Below are 26,524 nucleotides of genomic sequence, written 5' to 3'. Positions count from 1 at the left end.
ATAGAGGGAGCTATATAAGACAAACCTGTAGCCAACATCATGCTAAATGAAGAAAAAATTCAGTTCCCACTAAGATCAGGAACAAGGCAAAGTGTCTACTCTCTCCACTCCTAGTGAATATAGTCAGATAGAGCCATAATATAATAACAAAATTAAAGGGCCACAAGTAGGAAAAGAAGCCAAAGTCTACTTATTTGCAGATGATATGATTCTTTACATTAGAGACTCCATGAAAAAACTCTTAGAGCTGATAATTTTGTCAAAATAGCAGGATACAAAATTAACATATAAGAACCAGCCTTCCAATGACAAACATACTAAAAAAGAAAGCAGGGAAACAATCCTATTCACAATAGCCACAATAAATAAATATATAAGTAAATACATCATACATACATGCATACATACATACATACATATACATACATACTTGGGAATAAACCTAGCCAAGGAAATAAAAGACCTTTACAAAGAAAATTCTAAGACACTGAAGAAAGAACTTGAGGAGGAAGACTAGAAAGCAGAAAGACCTCCCATGCTCACAGAGTAAAGAATTAATATTGTGAAAATCCTCATCCTACCAGAAGCAACCTACAGATGCAATCCCAATCAAAATTCCAATGACTTCTTGACATAGAAAAAACAGTCCAAAAATCTATATGGAGCCACAAAAGATCATGGATAGCCAAAGCAATCCTGAACTAAAAGAATACTGCAAGACATATCACCATACCTTATTTCACATTATACTACAGAGCCCTAGTAATAAAAAGAGCATAATACAGGCACAAAATTAGATACACAAATTAATGAGATAGAATTGAAGACCCGGATACAAATCCAAACCATGTAGTTATGTGATTTTTTATGAAGATGCCACAAAATACACACTGGAAAAAAGACACCATCTTCAACAAATGGTGCTGGGGAAACTGGATTTCAATATGCATAAAAATAAAACTAGATCCTTACTTCTCATCATATACAAAACTCCAGGGATCAAGGACCTCAACATAAGACTTGATACCTGGAAACTGCTAGAGAAAAAAGTAGAAAGTACACTTCAACTTATAGCTACAGGAAAGAACTTTCTGACTGAAAATCCAGAAGGGAGGGAAATAAGAGCAATAATTGACAAATGGGGTCTCATGAAACTAAAACCTTTTGTACACAAAGGAAACTGTGAACGTGATTGAAAAGACAGCCCACAGAATGCGAGAAAATATTTGGGGAGTGAGGGAAGGCTAATCCAGAGGAAGGGTGTGTGAAAATCCATATGGAAGCCTACTATCTCACAACTCAACTTAAAAAAACAACTGGAGGGATAGTAGAACACATAAAAGAAGAGGGGGGAATACTCGAGGTTAAATGGTTAGGTGGAGATGGGGACAGGGAAATAGGGGCAATGGGTGGAGTAGCCAATACCAAGGATGTATGAAAAAGCCTTATGGAAATCCATTAGTTAGTAAGCTAATTTCAACTATACAATTTTAAAATTAAGAGTTCAAAGGGAATTACCCTGCATAAGTGAACAATGTTGTTCCCAAAAGACATGGGCTATTAAATGAAAACCACAGTCCAGGGGATGGGATATTCTAGTTTGCTTTCAATTGCTCTGATCAATACCAACTTGGAAAGGAAAGGGTTTGTTTGGCTTACATCTCCCGGGTCACAGTTCATCAGGGAGCCCAAGGTAGGAAGGAACTCAGGGCAGGAACTGGAGCACTGGCCATTGAGGAATGCTGCTTACTGGCTTGGTCCCCTGGCTTGTACTCGACCTTCTTTCTTATACAATATAGAACCACCTGCCCGGGGGTGGCACCAGCTACAGTGTGCTGGGCCCTCCCACATCACTCAACAATCAAGAAAATATCCACACACATGGCCACGGACCAGTCCAATGGAGGAAATTCCCCAATTGAGGCTCTCTCTACCCAGGTGTGTCAAGTTGATAACTAATGCTATCTAACACAGGATACCTCCCTATAAGTTATTGGTCAGGGTGAACCCAGGGGTCCCAAAACACAGGCTATTTTCATTGCCTTTGGCTACCACCATAACTATATGGTAAAACACTATTGTTGAAGATACTTTGTACGTAGGGCATAGAGAAATCCACCTCAAACCAACCAGGAAATTTCTTCCCTGCTAGCTATCTTTCATAGTGCTAGAAGTGCTATGCAGGGTGCTGGGGAAGAAAAGACACCAATAGTCTCACCCAGTACTGGACTCTTCATGCTGTAATACCAACCTGCCAGGCAAAATCTGCCCACTGATGCAATTAGTGGCTTGACTGGTATGAGGTAACTAAACACTTTCTGATTGGATTTGAAGCCTGTTCCACAGGAGGGAATTTCATACCTAGTACTATAATCTTGGTAAAAAGTCCATAGCTGGGGAGGTCATGGGTAGAGCCTGCTATTGTTATTTTGCTGTGGTCATGCTGTCAAACTGCCTTCTAAATTATACCTAAATAAACCCATTGACCTTGGTTGCTCCAGCCCTGGTCAGAGCAGCTTTGTTTCACCATGGGCAGCTGTCATCAGAGTGATGTATAACTGGGAAATGTCCTAAGAACAAATGACTAAGTGTTCAGCCCTAAATGGAACATCTATATTAACCCCATAACCACCAAGGCTCAGAGAATATCCTAGAAGCTGAAGCAGGAATAATGGAAGAGCTGGACAATGGGGAGGAGTGCTGTGAAATGCCGTCTTCTGAACATGACTGGCTTTCTCAATCAAACTAATAGCAGGTAGGATTATCTGCACAAGACCTGCACAAAATCAAGCCAGCCAAATCCTGGCATAGACAGGAAGATGATCTCCAGGCCCCACCCTTTGCTGAGGAGCTACTGGCAGTGGACAGTTGCTCACAGAGGGAGAATCATTCTTTTTTGAGAATGTGGTCACTGGGGTTTCCCATGCTCTGGTGGATGGCCCCACACGCATGCACATATAGGGCAGCACTAACTGGACTTAGTGGGTAATCAAAAAAAAAAAAGTTGGAAGCGGGCATGTTGTAGGAGGTACACATGGAGTTGGAGAGGGGAAATGGGGTAGAAATGATTTTTCTTTGTATCTATGTATGAAATTCTCAAAAATAAAAGATTTGAAAAGATAATATGAGGAGAAATCTATGCATATGGTACAAAGGAAAGGGCAGAGTCACATGCTATTAGCTTAAACATGGGAACTTCAGTGTAAGAAATTTTAGTAACTCCAAATGAAGACAATTTAAAACAAAAAAAGGTAAAAAAAAAAAAGGGTGAATTTTAATAATGTATTTCATTTAGCCAGGTAATCTAAGCATCACTTAAAATTATAATCCATACTAAAAAGACATAATTTTTCAAGTTAATTCTTCAAAATCCAATGAGAATTTTATACATGCAGTAATTTCAAATTAAAGCACTATGATGTCATCAAAAATAACTAATCTATATTTAGATTTATAATGTACAGTTGAGGGACTGGAGTGATGGTTCAGAGACTAAGAGCACTGGCTGGCCATGCAAAGGACCAGGTTCAGTTGCCAGCACCTACATGGTGGCTAATAACCATCTGTAATTTCTGTTCCAGAGGATCCAGCACCCTCCTCCGGTCTCTGTGGGCATTGCACACACATAGTGCACTTACATACACACAGGCAAAACACTCATACACATGAACTAAAAATAAAAAAAATTTAACGTACAGTTGAAATAGTAGATTCACATACATAAATTGTTCTAAATAAACTTGAAAGCTTTCTAATAATTGAATCAAATAAATTCTATATTTTATAATAAATTAAAAATACTTTAAAAATCAGTTCCTTCATCACAGTGGCTACAGTTAAGTGCTCCAGAGCACTAAGATACAGCGTGAGGCTAAAATTGGGCAGTAGAGCTCTGCTGCAATTACTTATGAATTCATCTCTCTTCCCCACTAAATGGCCCCATCTATCTTCCCCAATACGTAGTATGAATGAAATTTGAAAAATAAAAGGTGCTTTATGGAAGTTTGTTGAATAAAAATATTTAAATTATCTGAATCTATTGCAGCATGAAATTGAGAGCACGATTTTGTAAAGAATGCAAATGGTGTTTCTTGGCTATACATACACACACAACCCCTCACAAATACACAAGCACAAGTGCACGTATGCAAACATGAGCATACATGCCTGTGTCACACACAACAGACAAGATAAGGAAACAAACTAAATGTTCATTGACTGGTGAATAAGGAGCTGTATGCACATATAATGTAATACCACTCAGCCTTTAAAAAGGGCAAATCCTAACACCCATGACCATATGGATGAATCTAGAAGATATTATAACTGAAATAAGCAAGTCATGGAAGGACAAACACTGCATGTCCACTTACACAGGGTGACTCTAAATAGTCAAACTCATAAGTAGAAAGTGGCAGTTGCCAGAGGCCAAGGGAGATAGAAGGAGTTGCTGTTCTGTATCTGTGACGTTTCAGTGATATAAAGTCCTAGAGATCTATTACAATACTGTGCATATAGTTCATAATACTGAATTGTGTACTTAAACATTTAAGATGGTAGCTTTCATGTGAAGTGTTAATAATAGGGAAACAGGAAGGAATGCATGGCAACTCTCAATCTCCTCAGCTTTACCATGAATCTAAGACTGCTCTAAAAACTAAAGTCTACTTAAAAGAGAAAAGTATACCAATTAAGACCAAGTATATTTGCTACTGATTACCTCAATAATTCAAAGTATTACACATACATCATCCCCCCTTCTTCTGTGCCTTCCTTACCCCTTCTCCACCATTCCCTTAATGACCTTGAATATTGTACATAATTATTCTATATTTTTTATTGTATGTATGTATGTGTCCATGTGTACACACACAAGGGTGTGGGTTCACACCATGGTACACATATGCAGATCAGAAATCAACTTTGTGGAGTCTGTTCTTTCCTTCCATCTTATGTGGGCTCTGGGAATCAATCTCAGGCCATCAGGCTTGAATGCCAAGCACTACCCAATGAGCCATCTCACCAGCTCCTGTGGTATCTTTTTATAGTCTCCATTTTGCTTTTCCAAGTTGAATTTAAAATTCTGGATTATTCTCTGCACTTTGTAACCATCAAACATGGCTTAATGTCAATAAGAAAAAAGAATCCCAAGATTCCATGTGTGATACAAAATCAACTTTCAGGCACCTTCATTTCCAGTGAATCCCACCCAATCAACCTTAGAAGTTTAATCTCCCAACAATCACACTGATACCACTATCTCTGGACTCACAGAACAATGACCTATGGATATAAACATTTTTTTCTCTGTAATATAATGTTTTGCATGTGTAATTGCCCTTCACCCCCAAGACAATGGGATCACATTCCCAGGCTTCATTAGAACACACATGGCCATGTGCAGTGCCCTTACCAAATGACTCAGCAGGCCTTAGTTCCTCTCCCCATTTCCAAGTTCCCTCTTTCTAACCAGTGACAGGGTACAGCAACACAACAGGGGTGAATTCAGAGAGGACAGTGATTTCTTCAGTCGTGTTGGTTGCTCTGTCTCCTGGTAATAAACAGCAATGATAAATAAGTACACATGGGTAAATGGCCACAAAGGGAGTCAGTTGGCTTATGTTTTATTCTAAGGTTGCTTGAATATGAACAAAATAAACCTAAACACAAAAATAGCCATTGGCTCAGTAGTGGGGTCCCCATTAGTCCAGATTGGTGTCTTTTCCCTTTTGATTTGATGACTCTTTGATGGTCTCTATCTCTTCAAAGGAGAATTTGGGGGTGAGAGCCACATTTTCATAGTCAAATTCTTCATCCAGAGAGAAGGGCTGGACTTCATCTCCAAGTATCTACAAAATGTAACAAAGGAAGAAAAGACAAATCACTGAAGTTGAAAATATAAACTGCCCATTAATGTTTAAACCTTTTTTTAGACTTCAGCATTTTCCGCTGATTAAGTTGTTTTTAAGTAAAGAAACAAATTCAATTATTCAATTTGACCTAATTTAAGCCTCTTAATATGCCCCAATTGTAGTATGTGTATCTGAATGAAAATCATTGACTAATTCTGCCCCCAAGGCAAAAATCAGAAGGTCTCCCTTGTACACTTTCATTTCATTCTTTACCTCCTTGTAGTGTCAAGGATGGAGGCAGATGGAAAAACTAGGAGTACATTAAAATACAAGAAATATACCTTAAAAATTGACCAATCTTAAATACATTTTCACCACTTACTAAAAAATACCTGTTAATAAAACATAATTTTAAAATATAAATTAAAATATCCTACATTTACTATACTTCTTCAGGTAATAGCCATAACGCCTGTCTAACAACAGGCAAAATTCAAACAAGTACTGTCAAATTTAAATATCCAGAATCCCTTTTTTCCTACCTATCAAAAATTTTTTAAATAATAGTTAATTTCTAAGTCAGAGTAGCTACAAATGTTTATACAAATGTATGAGTTGTAAAGTCTTCCTAAGGACAAGAGATTAGAAGCGTATTTCCCAGGGCTGAGGATATAGCCCAGTTTGTTGGCGAGCTGCCTGGCATGCACAAGATCCTGGGTTTGATCCCCAGCGCAAGAGAAAAAAAGGATTTTTTTAAAGTACATTTTCCAATAAACAGAAAGAGAATGCTTTAAATCTCATTATTTCGCCCCCTGAACAGCCCCACCAAAGCAAATGATGTGTGGCACATCTATCACTTTATAATATGTATGGTGATGCTGAAATAATTGAAAACTATGGCTTATGCAAAACTGAAAAGGTGCCCGAAGCTATTATCAGCTTTAAACATTCTCCTGGAAGATGATCTCACTGAGTAGCTTCTGCAGTGTGTATGAAAATGGAGCAAACTGCTCAGAAACTCAGTGCAGGTACCGAAGGTGAAAAGGAAATGATGAAAAGGCAGATCTCTCCTCTCAGGAAGTTAGGAGCAAAAACTGCTAATAGCGAACACACAGCCATGCATCATCCTTCCATAGGAAAGCCAGAAGCTGCAGCCCAGCACATTCCAGACCTTCAGTCATTTTCCTTGTTATCAGAAAATGCCTCTGCACTTTCCTAACAAGAAATAAGAGGTGCCATGGAATGCACTCTGCCATGGGCTGGTCCTAGTGCCAGAAACCACATGGGCATCAGCAGCAATCATCAAACAGCCCCACCAGTAGCCATCATTACCCCCAATTCATGAAGGTCTAAAAGGCTTCAGAATTTGCCTAAGGCTAAACAGTTAATAAAGGAGAGATGCCACATTTGAACCCAGGACCATCTGCTTCAAGTGAAGCTGCACCTGCTCAAAAACACCATCAAAAATCAACCATTCCACAGTTCTTCGGGAGAAGAGACCTTTTCTAAATAAGTTGCCCAGTTCAGACAGCCTACCACAGAAAATGCACTCAAGGCCGTGTGTGAGGCCTGGTTGTTTTTCAAAAGTGCAGCAGCACAAAGGAAGCACCACATCCTGAGGAGAGTGACTGATGTGCCCGTGATCACTTTCCACAGTTACATTTCTCTTCACCACAGTGAGAGTGAGGACCAATATTGGTACCATCTCAAGTGAAGAAATGCACACCCCATGATGCAAAACACACATATCCTGAACCTAAGTGTCCAAGCCATCTCTAGCTCTGTGCAGAAATACTGAGGCCTGCAGACCTGGTCACACGCTAATTATTTACCAAGTCTTAGATACCTGATTTGAACTGATCCTGGCCAAGATGTAGAGAAGACTCCATCTCTATCAGTGCAAGGCATCTCAGGGGGTGGGTTACAACTCTTTAGGTCTGGTCTAAATGCAAGTTATCACATATCTACTGAACGTTAGGCTGCCTATCCCAAGTATGCCTCCCACATTAGGATTTAGAAGCCCACTCTGAGGCCCCTGAACCTAGCCATTCTTACCACATGCAGACTTCACCCATCTCCCAGTGAGACTGGGCTGTAGCTTCAAATTAAGCAAGTCCCTCCAATACTATACCATGTCCTCCCACCCCTGTTACATAACACAAACAACTGCCACATCTCCACCTCCCTCCCCTGTATGTGTTCACTCAATAGACATTTATTAAGTTTAAGTGCAGGGAACACAAACTGAATACAGCAACACCTGTGTCTTAACCTAACTTCAAGGAGAAGACAAAAGAAAAAGAATGATCTGAACAGCATGTGGCACACGCTTAACTGGAATAACTGGGAAAAAGCAGGGGACCATAAAGTTCAGAAGTTTAATTTCCTCCCAATCAGGGATTGAGAAAATCCCATTGGCAGCCACCTCGTCCCACCTCATTCATCAGTCACCTTGTCTTAGGTAAAGTAAGGCTCCAGTTTGGGCTTCTGATAAGGGATAACTCCGTTGGCCAAGTTAGTTCTTCTGAGATAGCCCAACCCAATGCCATCCTGCCCTTCCCCTTTCCCTGAGGTCTCATTGCACTGTAATAGCTAATGTTAGATGCATAAATTTTCTCTTAAATAGAAAAACTATGTTTTCTCCTAAGATTTTGTTTTCATATAGTTAAATCCTCATTATGGCACATAATTTACTACAGCCATTTTGAATTAACCAAAACAACAGCAAGCAATAAAGTCTTCTGGAAATTAATATGCCAACACAAGGATTATTCATTTATAATAAACACAAAATAAAAATATACTTAAAGATAGAAACCTTTTTACCTAGAAACTAAGACCTATTAATAGCAGGTATTACCACACCATTTTCATGAGAAACCACTTAAAAGCTGAAACAGAACAACAGAAGAAACTAAAAATAGTAATAATTTCATATTTTCAGGGACAAAAAACGATCCATAGTACATTTCAAACCATTTGGGGGATGTGCTTCACTATGGCCGAGTGAGCAAAAACGTAAGAATAGTCTCCTGCTATCATTCAAGTGTTTTTCATTCTTCCCACGAAGTCTCTGTTCTTACCAAATCCTAACCATTGTGTAAGGTGCTAGGACACAAACATGAAGACCTGCATGAAGCCATGGACAGATTAGATCAGCACAAACAAATCATGACAATGAAGCAACATCAACATAGACCAGCCTTGAGTGGGCTGGGAAGGAACTGGTTGCCAGAGGGGTGATACCTAAGCAGAATCTTAAAAGGCATATTAGTTAACAGACTGGGGGAAGAAGAGCTTTGCAGACAGGAGCGTTCCCATGAGCAAGCCATGGATATAAGATGCTAAATCTCATATCTGTAAGGCTGAAAGCAGTTCAGTGTTGTCTGAGAATAAACTGTGAGGGAGAAGGGGTGGCAAAATCACCTCACAGACAAGGAAAAGCCCCAGAAGTTTGTGAAAGCAGCATAGTGACGTACTCTTCTACTCCTTTCAGATAATTTCCTGAACTTAGCTAAGCTTTTTAAAGTTTACTTATTTTTATTTATGTGTATGTGTGTGGGCTTGCATGAGGCCAGAGGGTATCAGAACCCCTGGAATTGGAGTTACAGACTGGTGTAAGCCACCTGATGAGGATGCTGGGAACTGAACTGGGGAATTCTGCAAGAGCAATAAATGCTCCTAACTGCTGAGCCATCCCTCTGGTCCTAGCCAAACTTTTTGATGAGTACTCTTGTTTTTACTGTGAACTTGATACAAATTAGAGTCACTTGGGAAAGCAGAGCCTCAAATGAAACTTCCTAGATCAGATTAGCCTGTGGGCATGTCTGTGAGGCATTTTCTTGATTACTAATTTATGGAGGAGGGCCCAATCCACTATGGGGCGTACTTCCCTAGGCAGGTAGGTTTGAGCTGCGTAAGAAAGCTAGCTGAGCATGATCTGGGAAAAGAACAAGCCAGTAAACAGCTTTCCTCCACTGTTCTGCCCTGACTTCCCTTAGTGAGAGGCTGTAACCTGGAAGCGTAAGCCAAAATAAACCCTTTCCCCACCTAAGTTGCTTTTGGTCAGGGTGGTTATCACAGCAATAGGAAGCAAACTCCAACAAACATCTTCAGTGAAACAGGTTGTAGAGTGGTTTCATGATGGTGGGAGCATGTGACAGACACTTGCTCACATCTACATGGACCAGGAAGCAAGAGGACAAAATGTGAGCAGGCCAGAAAATTAATGTGGCACATTTTACATTTAAATTAGGACATTTTACTCCTGGCCCCCACAGGCTCATGACTATTTCATAATACAAAATGCATTTGGTTCAAACTTCAAAAGCCCCATACATAGTCTTTAGCAGTCCCAATAGTATTCAAAAGTACAAGTACAGAATCTTTTCTGAGACTTGGACACTCTCTCTTAACTGTGAGCCTCTGTAGAATAAAAAAACAAGTTACATACTTCCAAACTACAATTACACAGAGTAAACATTTCCATTAATAATGGGATCAGAACAAGGAAAGATCAGACCAATGCAAGACCAAAACCCAGCAGGGCAAACACCACTTCCTACTTCATGTCTAGCACCTGGGGCTCTTGGTGTCATTATTTGGGCTCCAACAATTTCAGATAGCTTTGCCCCTCCAGCTCCGTGACCTAAGGCACATGTGGCCTCTCTTGTCAGAGCTCCATGCACAGCCTACTCAGGAGTGCCATGCAGGGACTCCTACCCTGCTACATGTTGCCTGACCTCAGCAACTTTCTAAACCTTTGGTGCAAGCCTCTCATTCTTGCCAACTTGCATGTCTGATATATTAGGCAAAGTTCTCTAGAGGAACAGAACCAAAAGAGAGAAGAGAGAGCAGGGGGGAGGGTAGAAGGGGGAGAAGGAGGAGGTGTGTGTTATAAAAGGGAAGTAGATTGGATTCCATAATAGGGTATGGGTAGTCCAAGTCATTTCCACACTGGAGAGGCTAGGAGCTGCTCATTCTATGAAAGTAGATGCCTCAACAGTTCCAAATCTGGTACTAAAACCTGTTAGAGTCCTGGAAAGGCCCATGTTGGAAGGTCAAAGCTACTAACTGATGTCAACACAGGATGGCAACAATAGGCGCAGTAGCAACTGGTGCATTTGCTCAGGAAAGAACAAAGGTAGGCAGGCAGACCGGCCACATTGCTTTTTCCTCAGACCTCGTTCCACCTGGGCCACCCACTGGAAGGTACTGTTCACCGAGGAAAGCAGGTCTTCCCCCCTCAATTAACCCTCTCTGGAAACATCCTCGCAGACATGCTCAGAGGTGTGTCTTGTAGGCGATTCCTGATGCTGTAAAATTGCAATCAACTATTACATTGTCAAACCAACATAACATGAAGGACACCAAGTTCTTCTGGCAACTCGAGAGATAGCCTGAACCCACGGACAACAGCTACAGTGGCCTCTGTGTGCCTTCCTGGCTGAACTTGCAGGGAAGGTACGGCAGCATGAAGTTGCCTGTTCCCATCTACAGCAATCAGGAAGCGGGAAGAGAACAGAAAGTGAGGCTAAAGACCTGCCCCACTAACCCTCTTCCTCCAGCAAGGCCCCACCCTCTAAAATTTCCACAGTCTCCCCAAAATACTGCCACAAGCTGGGAACCAAGTATGCAAACACAGGAGCCAGTGGAGGACTTTTACATTCACATGACAGACCTCGACCATGTTATTGGAGCACAAAGTCACGCCGGTAAGTTGTGAGGACTTGTTTGTTCTGTTTTCTCAATAATTTATTGCATGTCTACTATATGTGTGGTTCTAAGCTGAGCATTCATCCTGACATTCTGCATTACAATAAAATTAGCTTATAAAGACGTGCAGGAGTGAATTCAGACTTCCAAGACAAGGCACAGATATATGTAATTCCAAGTGAAACAGGCATACACTGCCATTCAGATCATCGCCATGACCTTCCAAATGACAGCCCTTCAAGCACAGTGAGGTCACACGTCTGCTCTGCATTTCAGCTGTTGGCTATTATAGAACACTGGAACTCTCCTTTCAAGGTGGGTTTCTTTCAAGATCCTAAAGTACACAACTCCAAGGTTTCTGACTACACACTAAAATTCCAGTTTATTTCAGAGAAGAATTTGTGCAATACAACACCAAGTCCCTTGCTGCTACACAAAAAACAAGTGTGAATTAAGTTATTAACTTGTTATTTTTGCCTAAGGAGCTTAGAGAAATGTGTGGATTTCAGGTGTCTAATTTCAAACCTAATTGAAATTTTTTTGCAGCCTCTTAGGGAATAGAATTTGTGTACTACTAGAAAACTTTGAGTTTCCTTAAAATTGCTCATGTGACTGGTCCTAACAGAGACACTGCTAAAGGAAGAGTTGTTTTCACTCATAATACCACACAGGCAAATTAAAGAACACAAAACTAATGCTCAAATCAATAATGGTAGCACTTAGCTACAGGCTAAAATACAAAGTAATAAGGTAAATAAACTGGCTTAGTGGGGGAAATTTTAGAACCTTCTTATGAACTGGAAAGAGATGTCTCAAGTCTCTTCTATTGACCTCTTCGATGGTATTGTCTTCAGGGAAGCACAAGTTTTCATCTTCTTATTTTGAACTTGCTTTGCTCTATAAAGCAGCTTAAAACTTGCAAAATTCACCAAAATAGAATAACCAAAGGAAAAATTTATTGGCAAATAAGCAGTTGAAAGTTCTTGGAAAATGTTCCTCTCTAAGGGTAAAATCCATGCATAAAATAGTAATAAAATTAGGGGAAAAAAAACAAATAGGCCCAATCCATATTAGACAGTTGATGGGTTCTTAATGGGCAATTGAGAGGAAGCAGGACACTCAGAACACATTCTCATATTTTCAGACTAAAGTCACTGAAAACAGCCACCATTTCTGGCCCCAAATGTTCATTGATGGATCCTTGCAGAATATTTGCTAGAAACTGATTATTACATTCTTTTACATGACATTAGATACTTTAAAATAAGATCAATGCTATTAAACCAAGACAGAAAATAATAAATAAATAAATAAATAAATAAATAAATAAATAAATAAATAAATAATAAACCAAGACAGAGTTGTTCAGTGTTGTGATTTCAGACAGTTCTGGAAAGTTTATTCAACACATAATTATTAGAAATAAACATCCCAGCTGAGTGTGGTAGCACACACCTGTAATATTAGCACTCACAGGGCTGAGGCATGTGGATATACAAGTTCAAGGCTAACCTGGTCTACATAGTAAGACTCCTCTCAAGCAAAACAAGATTAAAAAAGAAATGAAACTTCCATCCAAAATATTAGCCTTGGTAGTACAAAATAAAGCAAAAATTAATTACAGATAGCCTATGAGCTTCATAACATAAAAGCTGTTTACATTATTTTGGTTCTAACACTAAAAAATGTTCATGGGGCTGGAGAAATGGCTCAGCGGCTAAGAGCATTGGCTGCTCTTCCAAGGGACCCAAGTTCAGTTCCCAGCACCCACATGGTGGCTAACGACCACCCAGCAACCTGTAACTCCAATTCCAGGGGATCTGATGCCCTCTTCTGACCACTATGGGCATTGTACAACATGGGTACACTTACATACATGCAAGTATGTATACACTTATACACCTAAAATAAAATAAAAATCGTTTTAAAATGCAGTTTTAAGTCAGCCACAGTAGTATCCACCTATAATCCTAGTACTCAGGAAGCTGAGGCAAGAGAATTGCAAGTTCAAGGCCAGCCTGAGCTATATATACAGCAAAGTCAAGACCAGTCCAAGCTACATAGTAGGGGTGTAATTCAGTGAAAGATTGCTTGCCTAACATGTGCAAGGCCCTGGGTTTAATTCTTAGCATTTAAAAAAAAGGGGGTCATACTCATGGTTTTGAGTTTCCCTGGCTATTAGATATATCCCAGAAATAAGCTTTTTTAATCCACCAACTGAAATTACTTTACAATACTTTCTATTACTGTCCTAGACTTTGTATATTCTACATCTGACATTAATGTAATTGCATTTCTATAAAGGACTTGGTGCCATGTCCAATGGCTGACCCAGTAACCTCCATGGTCACAACTGAAGTCAAGAATATAAACAAGACTTAAAAAGAAACATTCCTGTTAGGAGAAGCCCTGTAATTTTACCTTCTTACAACTCAGAGAATGAAATAATCTATAATTCAAAACACTATTGGAAAATGGTTGTCCTGACTGATTTGTCTGGTAACCAATTTGGGCGTTTAAAGTAAACCTACAAGCACCTTGGAATACTTTTCAGTATAGTGAACAAAAGTACAAGAAGGTGAAGGACCACTTGAAATTGAAATGTGTACATTATCTCTGATTGAATGGCTGATTCTGTAACAGACTATCTTCCCATAACAACAGCACCTGAATGATTTTTTAAAATCAAAGAGAGACCCTAACTAAGGACTTTTTTTGAGAAAGCAACACCAAAGAAGCCTTTAGGACCTCCTGTGCTTGACACCCCTTTAATAGTAAAGTAAACAGAATCATCAGCAGCATATTTGCTAAGTATATGTAGAAGAGTTGAAAAATAAGTGCAAAATGACCTTTAAGTAATACATTAGGGAGAGTAAGCTATAGCAGAGATTCCATTCTGCCCTGACTTGCAGAATATGGTTAGGTGACATTTCTCAGCCTTCCATGTGCTAGGAACATAGCATATGGACATATTATTAAGTAGTTGTCAACGGATTTGAGATGCAATGAAGGACCCTGAGTCCTAAGCCTTGTTATGACACATTGCCCCCATGCTCCCATTCCTTGCCCTCCAGATACCATGGTGATCTGACTGGGAACATGCACATGAGAACAATGTTCCTAGGAGGAAACATTCAGAGGGACAAAGCCCTTGGTCTCTGATGACTCTTGGGAACCAACCTGCTCACTGTAAGAACGTGCTACAATTTTATAAATATAAGAAATAACTTCTACCTCCTTTCAGCCATGATATTGAGATTGGGATTTTCTGTTACACATACTGGCCTTACCTTCACTAGTGATGGTAAGAGGAATCATGACCAAGTCAGACTAGAAGAGGTAAGGAAACTATGTGTTCTTTCCACTGAGTGGTCCCTAAGTAGAACTGTTCTACAGCATGCGTATGAGGCACACACGCACAAACGCACACACACACACACACACACACACACACACACATACACACACACACACACACACACACACACACACACATACATTAGAGATACAGGAAAGTAAATGAAACCAATTAAACAACTTGAATTCTAAATTTTCCCAAATCTGAGGAAAAATACAAAAGCACACAGGTATAGTGGCATTTCTCCGAAAGGACAAAACCCAGGAACTGTAAAGATGGAATTCACTGTGGGTACCTCTTCAGTGTGCTTCTGTTTTCTTTCTACTGTGGGCTTGGGCTTCACCTCAGAGGTGAGAGGCTGGTCCACACAAGGAACATGGGCAGGAACACCGGTGCTTACATCCTGTTCCACTTGTCCAGGAAGTAGCAGCGCATCTGTGGATACAAAATACTTCCACTGATCTTCTTGTCAAGTTTGTCATTTATGTAAATCATCTGAAAGTCTGTGACAGTCAAAACAGGCAAAAATAATGCTCATATGAATTGACTTGCACAATGCGGGTCCTTGTCTATGACCCTGACTCAAAGGATTCTCCCTTTCTGTAAAATAGAAGCCACCCATGCTTTTATTTTTTCATCTTGTTACAAAGTTACAGTTCATCTGAAAGATCTGGGGGAAATATTATTTGGGGAGTAACTTGACTGTGCCTCACACACATAACTCAATTTTTACTACTCTAAGAAAATAAGGTAGAAAGATGCTACTTTTGCCTCATTTTCCCATATTTTCCTGAGGGGGTGAAGGGAATGGAGTGCTGATTTCATTCTGTAACAGTGTAGCAATATTTCAAAAACATACATATTGTAGAATGAGGATGCCAGAAGGGAAGTGCTTTAACTTTCAGCAGAAAAATGAAATACTCTGTCATATTCAGAATGTACAGTCCCATTTTCAACACTTGCAAACAATGTGTTTCCTGCTTGTTTAACACAATCACAAGAATTCAATAAGCAATCTTAGTTTTCTCATAGATTACTGTAAGTGGTTATGTCGCTTTATTTTCACATGCCTCACACTTCATGAATACATCATAATCACTGAACTTCTGCACCCTTAAGGAAAGCAAACAAACAGAAACACAAGAGGTTTCCTCCTCATTCTAAACTTCCATAAGATCAGAAGAGCTGGTGAGAGCTAGCCAATAACTTGGACCTGGCTCTGGATGATGCTGCCTGCTACTCAAGGATGATCCTAATTAAGCCTCTAATTAAGTTCTCAGTGGAAGTGATTAATTGGCAACAGGCATATCTGGGATATTGCCAGTGGTAGCACATATAAGGAGGTAACTGCATAGAGACTGATATTCCAAACCTGAGACTGTTTTGAAATGCATCTTTCACCCCTACAGACATTACTCTCTCAGAAAACAGTGTTTTTTGAAACTGTTAAGACTCCAAAAACAGAAAATAGAGTCATATCGTCTGGTAACTGAGAATTGTGATAGGGAGATGGTAAAGAAGGTAGTTCTACTGAGATCAGTCATCAAAATCTTGGAAGATTATCTCATTAACTGGCATACATAAGAACGGCAATGACAGACAACACGTACGCATCCACTATTACAAGTATCAGCACAGCTAATCTTCCCAATAGCGCTTACCTCCTGTGTTGCAGGCAGTGAGCTCTAAGGGCAGAGAAAACTCACTCAGGATCCCACAGCTGGAAAGGCAGAACTAAGCAGTCTGTCCCCAGAACCTGTATCTTAGCCCACAGTGTCACATTATGCACTTTTTAAGAACAAGCATTTTTATTACATGTTTAGTTTAGCTTTATTATATTGAACATCCAAGCTCAGGGCCAACACGTGTCTCTATAGCTCATTAGCATTGTGGGCAGTATTAATTTCCAGGCATTTTATACACAGAAAAGAAACATAAACTCATTAAAACTGGTAGAGAGTTTGACCTCCCAATGAACCTGTGTGCCTATTTACACAAAGCCAAACTCCCTTGTGTAAGAGCCTAAGACTAGTCCTATGCTGGCTAAGGTTTTCCCACAACAAACAATAATTTAAAAAAAAAGGTTTAAGCCCTTTAATATGAGAACCAGTATCTACCAGACCAGTTAGTTACCAGTGCAAATACCAGTTTGAATGTGCAATCAGAATCAATTCTGTTCTCCAGGCTTATGTTTAAGATCACTGTTCCAGCTGACAAACTGTAGCAAGGAAGACCAGTTCCTACTGAAACTCCTTTCTTCCCTAATCTGTTTGCATAGAAGGCAAGATTTTTTAAAAAGATATCTTTCATAACAGTTCTACTGCCATGGGACAAGTATTTCAAAGCAAGAAGACCCCATATCCTCTCCATCTTCAGTTTCGGTCGTCTAACTCTCCAAGGTAAAGATAAAATGCAGGAATGCATATTATTGGAGGCTAACACAACATTAGGCATGGTGAATTCCCAACCAGTTCTTAGAAACAGGAAATGAATTTCCCGTATCACAACTTTAAACCCAGCAGCAAGTCTCAAGAGTCTATCTGCCAATGAGGTGATGTAAAGCAAGCATAGCCCTGACCCTCAAAAACTGAAGGTTTTGTGGGATACCCTTTTCACATAAAATTCAGAGTAAGAATAATCAGAAACAAAACTGAATTGTTCTAACTATGGCAGAGCTATAAAAGGCTAAAACAATAGTGACAGAAAGACTACGGCACATGCTAGGGGGACAAAAAAATCCTACTGCTGCCTTTCAGTCATTTATGTGTATACTCCTGTTTGCTCAGGGAGTGGGGTGTCATAATATTTACTGATGAGGAGGAATGAATTATCTGAAGTACCCTATAAAACTTTCTAAAACTAAAAGCTTTAAGAGAATAATCTGATCTTACTACCTCTAAAACAACCAAAGGTCTTGTTTCCATTTTAAATGCCTCTGGTGGCTGGTATACGCTATAGGGTTGGGACAACTTCCAAAGGCAAATCTTGAGGTTAGTTGGCAAGGCTGGTTGAAACTTTTTAAAACTTCTTTCTCACTACCTACTAATGATTTCTGATATTTATAAACCACACATGCCATTTGTCTCTCAGTATTTAGTCACTGGCCAGCAACTCAAAGGCTATAACCATGCAAGCTAGTACATTTAAAATTGAGCAATCTGTCTGATATTTGATAATTCAGACTATAATAATATCTACTCTGGCTGGAACAATTATAAAATTAACCAATTGATTCATTTACTACCACATAACATATACAAAATGTTCTGAACATCCAGGCATCTACATTTAAAATGATATGAATGAGAGATCCTTTAGCCATCCAAGCCCTTCCAAACACAGCTGCCCAGGATCACAGTCAAGCTCAATGGTTCTTATTCCCGAAAATTAATGAAGACTCCAAAGAGCTTTTGTCTATTTGGGTTACATAGTAACATTTACCAAATAGACAATAAAATAAAAAATATTCCAATATTACTTCTTGATTCATTAAAAAATAACCCCATCACATATTAAATATTTTTAGGAAAAAGTTGGATTCCTTGCTTCTGCATTCAATTTTTGAAATATACTGCTTCATCGAAGTAAATGAAGAAAATCTAGTCATACAAAATAAATATCTGGGAAGAGGAGAAATATTTTAAGACTTTTTATTACTGTGATTATTCTTCTTAGATATTAAACCAGACCCTGACAAGTGATAATTTTTAAATGATACTTTCAAATAGTAATCTAAAATGAATCATTGTATTTTTCATAGGGTTGTATTAAAATCCACTGGCCTATCTTGGAAGTTGAGTGGATATTTCCTCTATGCATAATTTTATAACATTATAAATAGTTTATTTGGGAAATATTTATTCACAGTGTTATCAGGATCTTCTAAATGTTGGCATATTTCATTATGCAGAACAGAAAATCACATCAGTTAATATCACCAATTTTACCAAGAAAGCCTTCAAATATTCAGGAACCATTAGGTTCACAGTACTGGATATGAATTTTCTAAAAATCTAATTTTCACTTGATCTATTGCCTGTTTTGTCACTGGCCGTGGGTACTAGAAGCTGTTTGCCCTGAAGAGACAGGCTCCCTTCTTTCATTTCTGATACTTGAGTTTGTCCGTTATTCTTCCAACATGGTGGTTCGTGACAGTGAGACCCCCTTTCATCACACCACTCACCTAGGTGTCTATCCACAAGAATACCCTGTAGTTCCACATACAGAAGAAATACTTTGTGGGTGATTGCTATTAAAGCACACAGATCACTTTAAAAAGAACTATGTTCAAGTATCAAGATCAAGTAAAACTAAGGGTTTTCAATGCTATATCAAGGGCATTTTTTTCAATGAAAACTGGAATTTGTTTTGACTCTAAATTTACGAAAGTGAAGATCATGGCTGTAGATATCGCACCTTGGATTACACTAAGACTCCAGCATTTTTCCATCATTGCTTTTGCAACTTCAGTGATAAGATGAACAAATCTGATGTGGAGTCTCAGAGTTTCCCACAGATTCTCATTCTACACCCTCAAAGATCCACTGTTCTAGAGGGTATCAGTCCAACCCTCCACCAGAAAAATGAGGAAGGTCAGATATATCACAAAGATCAACTATTTGAAGGCACTGGAGAGCTACTAGGACAGCCTAGATGGTAAGGAGCCAAGATCCCAAAAGGAAGGAAAGTGCTGATAAATAAGCCTAAGTGTCTAGTGGCTTTTCAGCTCAAGGTATTTACTGATTTGCAAGCAGAATCTATGAAACTGAGAAGTTAAAAAGAAAGGAGGTAAGGAACTTTAAAACAGCAGGGTTTCAACAGTGCTGTGAAATAAGAATTTAATAAGGGTCCTCGGTGATTCCAGTGTGTTCTTAAATTTGACAAACCCTATGCAAAGGAAGCTAGACACACTGTATCTGACGCCCTAGCTTCCCCTGCATAGGGTTTGTCAAATTTAAGAACAGGAAATACACACAGACACACAGACACACACACACAGACACACACACACACACACACACACACACACACATATATATGAAGGCAAACCCCACAGATGTGTCCACAGGCCAATCTGACCTGGGAAATCACTCAGTTGAGACTCTTTTCAGGTGAGGGAGTGAAGGATTGCCATGCATAAGATGCAATAAAGCCCTTGCCTCCCCTAAAAAAAAAAAAAAAGTTTGTGCAAACACAGAAGACAATACATGAATACATGCAGTTTGCAACAGCATGAACCCCAAAGCTGAAGGAAAGGGCTGATCACATACTTAGCTTCTCTCTCCAGCCTCTGATTAGATGAAGACTTCCTTTCCATGGAGGGATTAAGAATAGAATGAGACAGAATTAGAATTATCCAATTCTAGTCTCCTCTCAGAACTAGGATGTAATTTACTTCATGCAGTACTAATGACTGGGCAATAGTTTTTCCCTGTGGTTAACATGGCTTTCCAACTAAACATCACAGATGTATAAGTCAGCAAAAATAAAATCTGTAGTACTGGGAATGGAGGACCGCGGTAAAACAAGGACATACTTTCCCTCTTGATGCTTTTAGTAATCACTGAAGCCATGGAAGAATGACAATTCTAAGTAAAATAAGCATATCCATATTTTAAATTGGTTGAAATGTGCCATTTTCTCCTAGCCTGGGCCTGCTATGCCTGCTGTCCCTTATGCCACAGCTTCTTAAACTGTGGGCTGTAACCCTATATGGGGTCATGGAACTGAAGGGGGGGGGTGTGAAAAATTTGGCAACAGAAAAAGGTTTCTTAAGACACGATAATCAGAAATTAATTCAAAATCCAAGGTATTTCTAGCAGCACCAGCCTGTTCGCATCACATGACTTCACCACAGTCTTAGTTGTGAACATACTACATGTATTATCAGGCCATATAAGCCAAGGAACACTTCCCAAATACCTCAGTCCCGGACACTATTGGACCTTGTGAACTGTAGTGTTTTTCCTATACAAAGTTCTCAACTCCTACCGAAGCATAATGATTTAATTATTAAAAAAAAAAAAAAAACCAAAGACTTAGTATTTTCCTACTAATCATTCCTCAGCATGTAAGTATGAAATTAGTGCATCATTGGGTTGATTGTATTATGCTAATTTCTAAAACTGTTATTTGAGTTGCTGACTTGACTTTCATCTTTTTAATCAAATAAATTCTGACGTGGGATTACGACAGAATTTCCAACAACTTCTGAAGTGGCCCTAAATACAATTCTTTCACGTTATACTACAGATTGATGTGAAGAGGGATTCTCAGCACTAACAATTATAAAATCAAAGTATCGACCAACTCTGTAAAATTCTGAAGATATTTTATGTGCTACAGTATCAAATATTCACCCAAGACTTAATTTTTTATCTAAAAATAAACAAGTATATCCATCTCATTACCACGCAAAATTGTCATCTTTAATAAATGGTAAAATTACATGTATACCAAAGAGCTTTATAAATAAAATAAAGGTTATAAATTATTAGTAGTAAATGCTTGATTGGTATACTTATTTTATATACATATAAACCCAGGGCTGCATAAAAATTTCTAGTGTGAAAAGAAGTCGGGAGTGGAAAGGGTTTTAAAAACTGTGAGTTCAAGGCCAGCCTGGTCTACATAACGAATTCCAGGCCAGTTGGGGCTACAGGAAGGCCCTGTCTCAAAAAGACCAAAAACAAAGCCCTGCCTAATGCTGTTACAGAACTGTTCTGTCTCCCCTCTCCTTCACTCCAAGCTCCTCATTTACTTAATGGTTTCTTCATCCTTCAAGTCACATGCTCTTAGGGAGCTTTCTCTGATTCCACAGACAAATTTTAGTTCTCCTGCCCTATGTTCTCATGAGTCCTAGGACAATTTATAATGAAATATTTGTAACTATATGGTTAACACTTAATTCTTTCAATAAATCATTAATGTCATATGAGAACAAAAATCTGATGTTTTATTCTTCAAATATGCTCCAGGTGCAAGCCACAATTGTTAAATATTTGTGAATAAGAATCTCTGGTCATTTATAGGCTACCTAAACATGCTTAAAGTTGTAGATAAACAAAGAATATTTTTTAAAGTGACTGATGCCCTCATTTGTATGCACTGACCCAATACTAACTAAAAATGATTACAAGACCTAGAGAATTTGAAAATAAAAATCAAATAGAGCTACCAACTGTTGAGGAACCAGTCCCATTCTCGTTCAACACAATTAACCACAGCGTAAATACAGCCACTGGCAAGAGACCCAAGGGAGTGTGATTCTGAGAAGTAGACCCCCCAAAAACAGTCCCTTCAGCCAATTGTACTCAACTTGAAAAGTGCAAAACAATAATAAGCAGAGGATCCTTTCCACTCTGATGACCTCGATGTAATAACTATTTCAAACAGCAATTTTGTTGCATAACATTTCAAGCCATCTTGTCTAAAATATGACAGTCACCAGGTTAAGTACCTTATCTCAAATTCAAAAGAGGAAAGGTGCAAACTTGATGTCAAATGAGTTCAGGGCACCAAACACAGTGGCAAATGTTACTCTCAGGCCTCACGATGTCACTGTATTGTGTTACCCCACTGAAAACCTGACTCTATTCTCTATACCTGAGCTGGCAAAATGATAAGCCATACATTGGGAAAGAATCATGCTCTTGAATCTTAGAGAATATTTATGAGCATGAATAAGGTGAACAAATAAAATCAATAGTAGAAAAACAATATGCATCCCCTTCCTTGTTGCCTCAGGCAAATCTGTTGCTTAAACAATAACAACAGGATCTAGTCAGTAAACTTCCCGGCTGCCAAAATTATACAAGCAACTTGCCTGTTTAAAATGTCCCATTTCCCATCTGATATAAATATTTGCCGTCTGCTCACATTCCTGGATGCAATACGAATTAGGCCTATGCTAAAATTCACCTTGGCACAAACTATTTAATTTCTTTCTTCCTTTCAAGTGACCCAGATTGAGCATTCTGAAAATTGGGAAGCCCTGGTGGTCTTTTGGGTAATTAGATGAGATCACCGAGGCCTGGATTTACTGTCGACCAGAGATTTGCACTTCTTTTCACACTTGGGGAGGACTTGACTAGTTCATTCAAGTCCACAGAGACTTAGTTCAGCCTCGGTAACTATTTATATACAAATGTAAGGCCTCCTGTTATGTGGTTTCTGAAAAACTATACTAAATCTGTTCAACTTTTTAAAAGAAAGGAATAAACCTGGTAACTGAAAACCATAACTTGAAAAATGTTTAAAGAAAGCAATGTAAAAAAGTAGAAAAGGTTAACTTAAAATATCAATATAACAAAAATTGTATTTGTTGACTACACTGGTTTATGTCAGTATGAGACAGATAGGACCCACTTCTCCCTGATGTACTCTGCTGGTGTTCAGCACTGTTAAGCAGTGCTAAAATCTGGTAAGTCTGCATTAGCATAGTTAATGATAACTTCTTCATTAGTTAATGATAACTTATTTTAGTTCTTATTGCAAGAAATCCTGAAATGTCCATATATATAAGCAAAGAGGATGAGGGATAGGACAATGCGACACCCTAATTAGCTACTGAACTCACCCATGTTATACTGGCTGCCTTGAACCAAAGAACTTTTAGTCAAATAGCCAGCCAGATCACACTTATGTTACAGAGAGTTGCCAGCCTCAGACCAGCTTTACTCAGCCACTGTAACTCCTGTTTGATTTTCAGTCAACCTCTTCCCCCAACAATAGCATCAGTTCATGTTTATGAACCTGAACACTGTAAACAGCAGTTAAAGGTCAACAAGCAAACCCATATAGGAACCTTCCCTTGCTAAAATTTAGCACTGACTTTAAGATACTCTTGTACATTCATCAAGACCAAAGATTTTTGTTGTCCTTGTTCTTGTTTGTTTGCTACTTTTTGAGACAGGGTCTCAAGTAGCCCAGGCTGGCCCCCCAACTTGCTATATAGTCAAGAATGACCTTGAATTTCTGGTCCTCCTGGCTCTACCTCCTAAGTGCTGAGATTACCCCCATGGGTCACCATACCTGGTTTTAATATTGTGCTGGGGCTCAAACCCAGGGCTTTAATGCAAGCTAAGCAAATACTCTATCAACTGAACTGTAACTTCAGTACATATTTCAAAGGTCTCTTGAATTTGTTTTTATTTTGATGAGTGCTTTTACTGCATGTATATAAATGCACTATGTGCATGCAATGTCCATGAAGGCCAAAAAAGGATGCTGGATTCCCCAGAACTGGAATTTTGGATGGTCACTAGTCATCATGTGGGGCTGGAAACCAAACCCAGGTCCTTGGCAAGAGCGGTCAGTGCTCTTAACCACTAAGCCATTTCTCCAGCCCTTAAGGTCCTTTAAACAATAAAGTATACCACCTGTGCTTACGTAAAAATGTTAACCAGGAAAGGGAAAAAAAGCATCCTCTATATAAACATCAATGGATAACCACAAAGCCTCTTCCATTCAAGCTCTTGTGAAAAAATGACCCCAAAGCTCCCTCGTGCAACAGAGGGTAATGAACACAAAAAGCCATAAATGACCAAAGTGTAGAAAATAAGAGTCTGCAAAGTATGGACTCCGAAACCACTGCAGAAAGGGGGGCAGAAAGATTATAAGAGCCAAGGGAGGAGGCACATGACCATAAGGAAACAGTCTCACAGGCTCCTGGAAACTTGATCATATGAACTTACAACAATGGTGTCAGCATGCACAAAACTCACTCAAATTCAATCAGACAAAAATCCAGCATAGAAATGGGGAAATGGGCAGCAGGCCCCAATCTTAGCTGAAGAACTATTGGTAGCTGATTACTGCTGGGTGAGAGGGAGTTGATCTTCTTTAAGGGGGACTCTAGAAAGGCTGACTACACTCCAGTGGATGAATCTGCACTAAAGGATGTCTGGGTACACTAACTTAACTCAATAAGCCTTAACATTTATGACAGAATGCATGTAATCCAGTGGGGGGGTGGGGGATATGGGGGTGTGGATGGGGGAGGAGGCCTGAATATAACTGGGATGTTTTGTATAAAGCACACAATAATTCAATTTAAATATATACATTTAGAAAAGACTCAGAAAAAAACATTTACAACGTCTTTAGTTTTAAGTGTTCATTTATATATTTCATACATATTTTAAAGGCAAAAATTTGGATATTGTTTATTGATTATTTTGTGATCAATTTTTATGATTTTTATTGTCAACTGGTATTTTACATGTCCCTTAATCTCAATTTACAACACTGTACTTCTTAGAAATAAGGCACTGACTTTATAAGCGCTCTATATGACACAATTATTTGATAGTTCAACTTATGCTACACTTTGGGGCGTGGGAAAGAAGCAGCTTTATTTAATCAAGACCAAAGGTTTTATAATTTTCAAAAGGCTTTGACAGATCCAGTAAAAGTTTTGTTTTTCAAAAAGAAATTTCATAATCTCTGTTTTTCATACATCAAGAAAGGCAGAAGTCAGGACTGGGAAAAACAACACAGATGTCTTAATCTTTTTAGTTTCTAGAAAGAGGTCAAACAGTAGAGGAAGGAAAGAGAAAGCATACCCATGCTCATTTGAGGCTTCCTCTCTTCATCCATGTCCAAATCTTCTAAGTCTAGAAAACTGTTTACCTAAAAAAGGATAAACATCATTTTATGCATATTTCACTTAAAGAAAAAACACAGTGCAGAGTCCATGAATCCACTTGCACAACACTCAACGGAGAGCAGAATCTTTCTCATGAATTCTCAAGGCCAAGCTCAAAGCCCATGCGTGCTGTGCTTTCCCGACAGAAAGAAGCAGGATATTTGCAAGTTGGCCTAGATTTTAAAAGCACTATATTCCACTCTCTATACTGAAAGGAAAAAACAATCTGGGAGTTTCTTCTAAAGTTCTTTGCTCTAAATTCCCTCCTAGAATATATACCACCACCACTGGAATAAAAAAACAGGTTTCTGGTTTTTTGTTTTTATTTTATTGTTTCTCAAGCAACTGGTGATGGTGGTGGGTTAGTATCATAATACCTGGCTTTCTTATAGCATTCTGAAGAGTCAGAGAGAGGAAACTAAAGAAAGAAGGAAAGAAAGGTACATTCAAAACAAAATCATCCTGCCCCAGGTAAATCACAAGAGAGGTGAGCAGGGCAAAACATCAAGTGTTCTCTCTTTCAGACAAATAAAACTGAAAATTACTTCAAAGATAAAACACAGAGCAAATGACCTTTCCAGACCCAAGAGCAGCATCTCAATGAAAAACTCTTCCACATGGAATACTGCTTGCTACTGCAAGCTGACAATGAGGCATTTCAGATGAACAAAATGGTAACACTTCAGACATAAAATAATTCATCTCAAGGGACTACCAAAGAGTGCAAATAAGAAAATAATTTCACCACTGGGACAAATAGCATGTAGCAAAGGCACGAGGTCACCATGCTTTTTATACTCATGACCTAAACAGATACATAACAAAACACCTTAAAATTATAAATGGAAATTTAATTGTAATTCAAAAGACAGAATGACTGTCTTTTCCCTAGCTCAGAGTGTAATAGCTAGACCATGCATTCCTTATAAGCACAAAACTGCACTTATTACT

The 26,524-nt window shown here is 38.9% G+C and overlaps 1 protein-coding gene across 1 annotated transcript in view; it reads right to left on the bottom strand.

Annotated features, from left to right (window-relative positions):
- Positions 1-5,607: 5,607 nt before the first annotated feature.
- CUNH11orf74 (chromosome unknown C11orf74 homolog) overlaps positions 5,608-26,524 on the bottom strand; it is a 63,140-nt gene continuing 42,223 nt past the window's right edge. The window contains exons 5-7 of the mRNA XM_008852389.3: positions 25,491-25,557; positions 15,221-15,360; positions 5,608-5,849 (exon numbers count right to left, since the gene is read on the bottom strand). Of these exons, the coding sequence (XP_008850611.1) occupies positions 5,703-5,849; positions 15,221-15,360; positions 25,491-25,557 (354 nt within the window). The 3' untranslated portion in view covers positions 5,608-5,702. The remainder of the gene's footprint in view (positions 5,850-15,220; positions 15,361-25,490; positions 25,558-26,524) is intronic.

The sequence above is a fragment of the Nannospalax galili genome, unplaced genomic scaffold (assembly GCF_000622305.1).
Source record: "Nannospalax galili isolate Female #2095 unplaced genomic scaffold, S.galili_v1.0 scaffold126, whole genome shotgun sequence".
NCBI lineage: Eukaryota > Metazoa > Chordata > Mammalia > Rodentia > Spalacidae > Nannospalax > Nannospalax galili.
The sequence above is the reverse complement of the archived record's forward strand: the minus strand, read 5'-3'. Positions and strand labels throughout refer to the sequence as shown.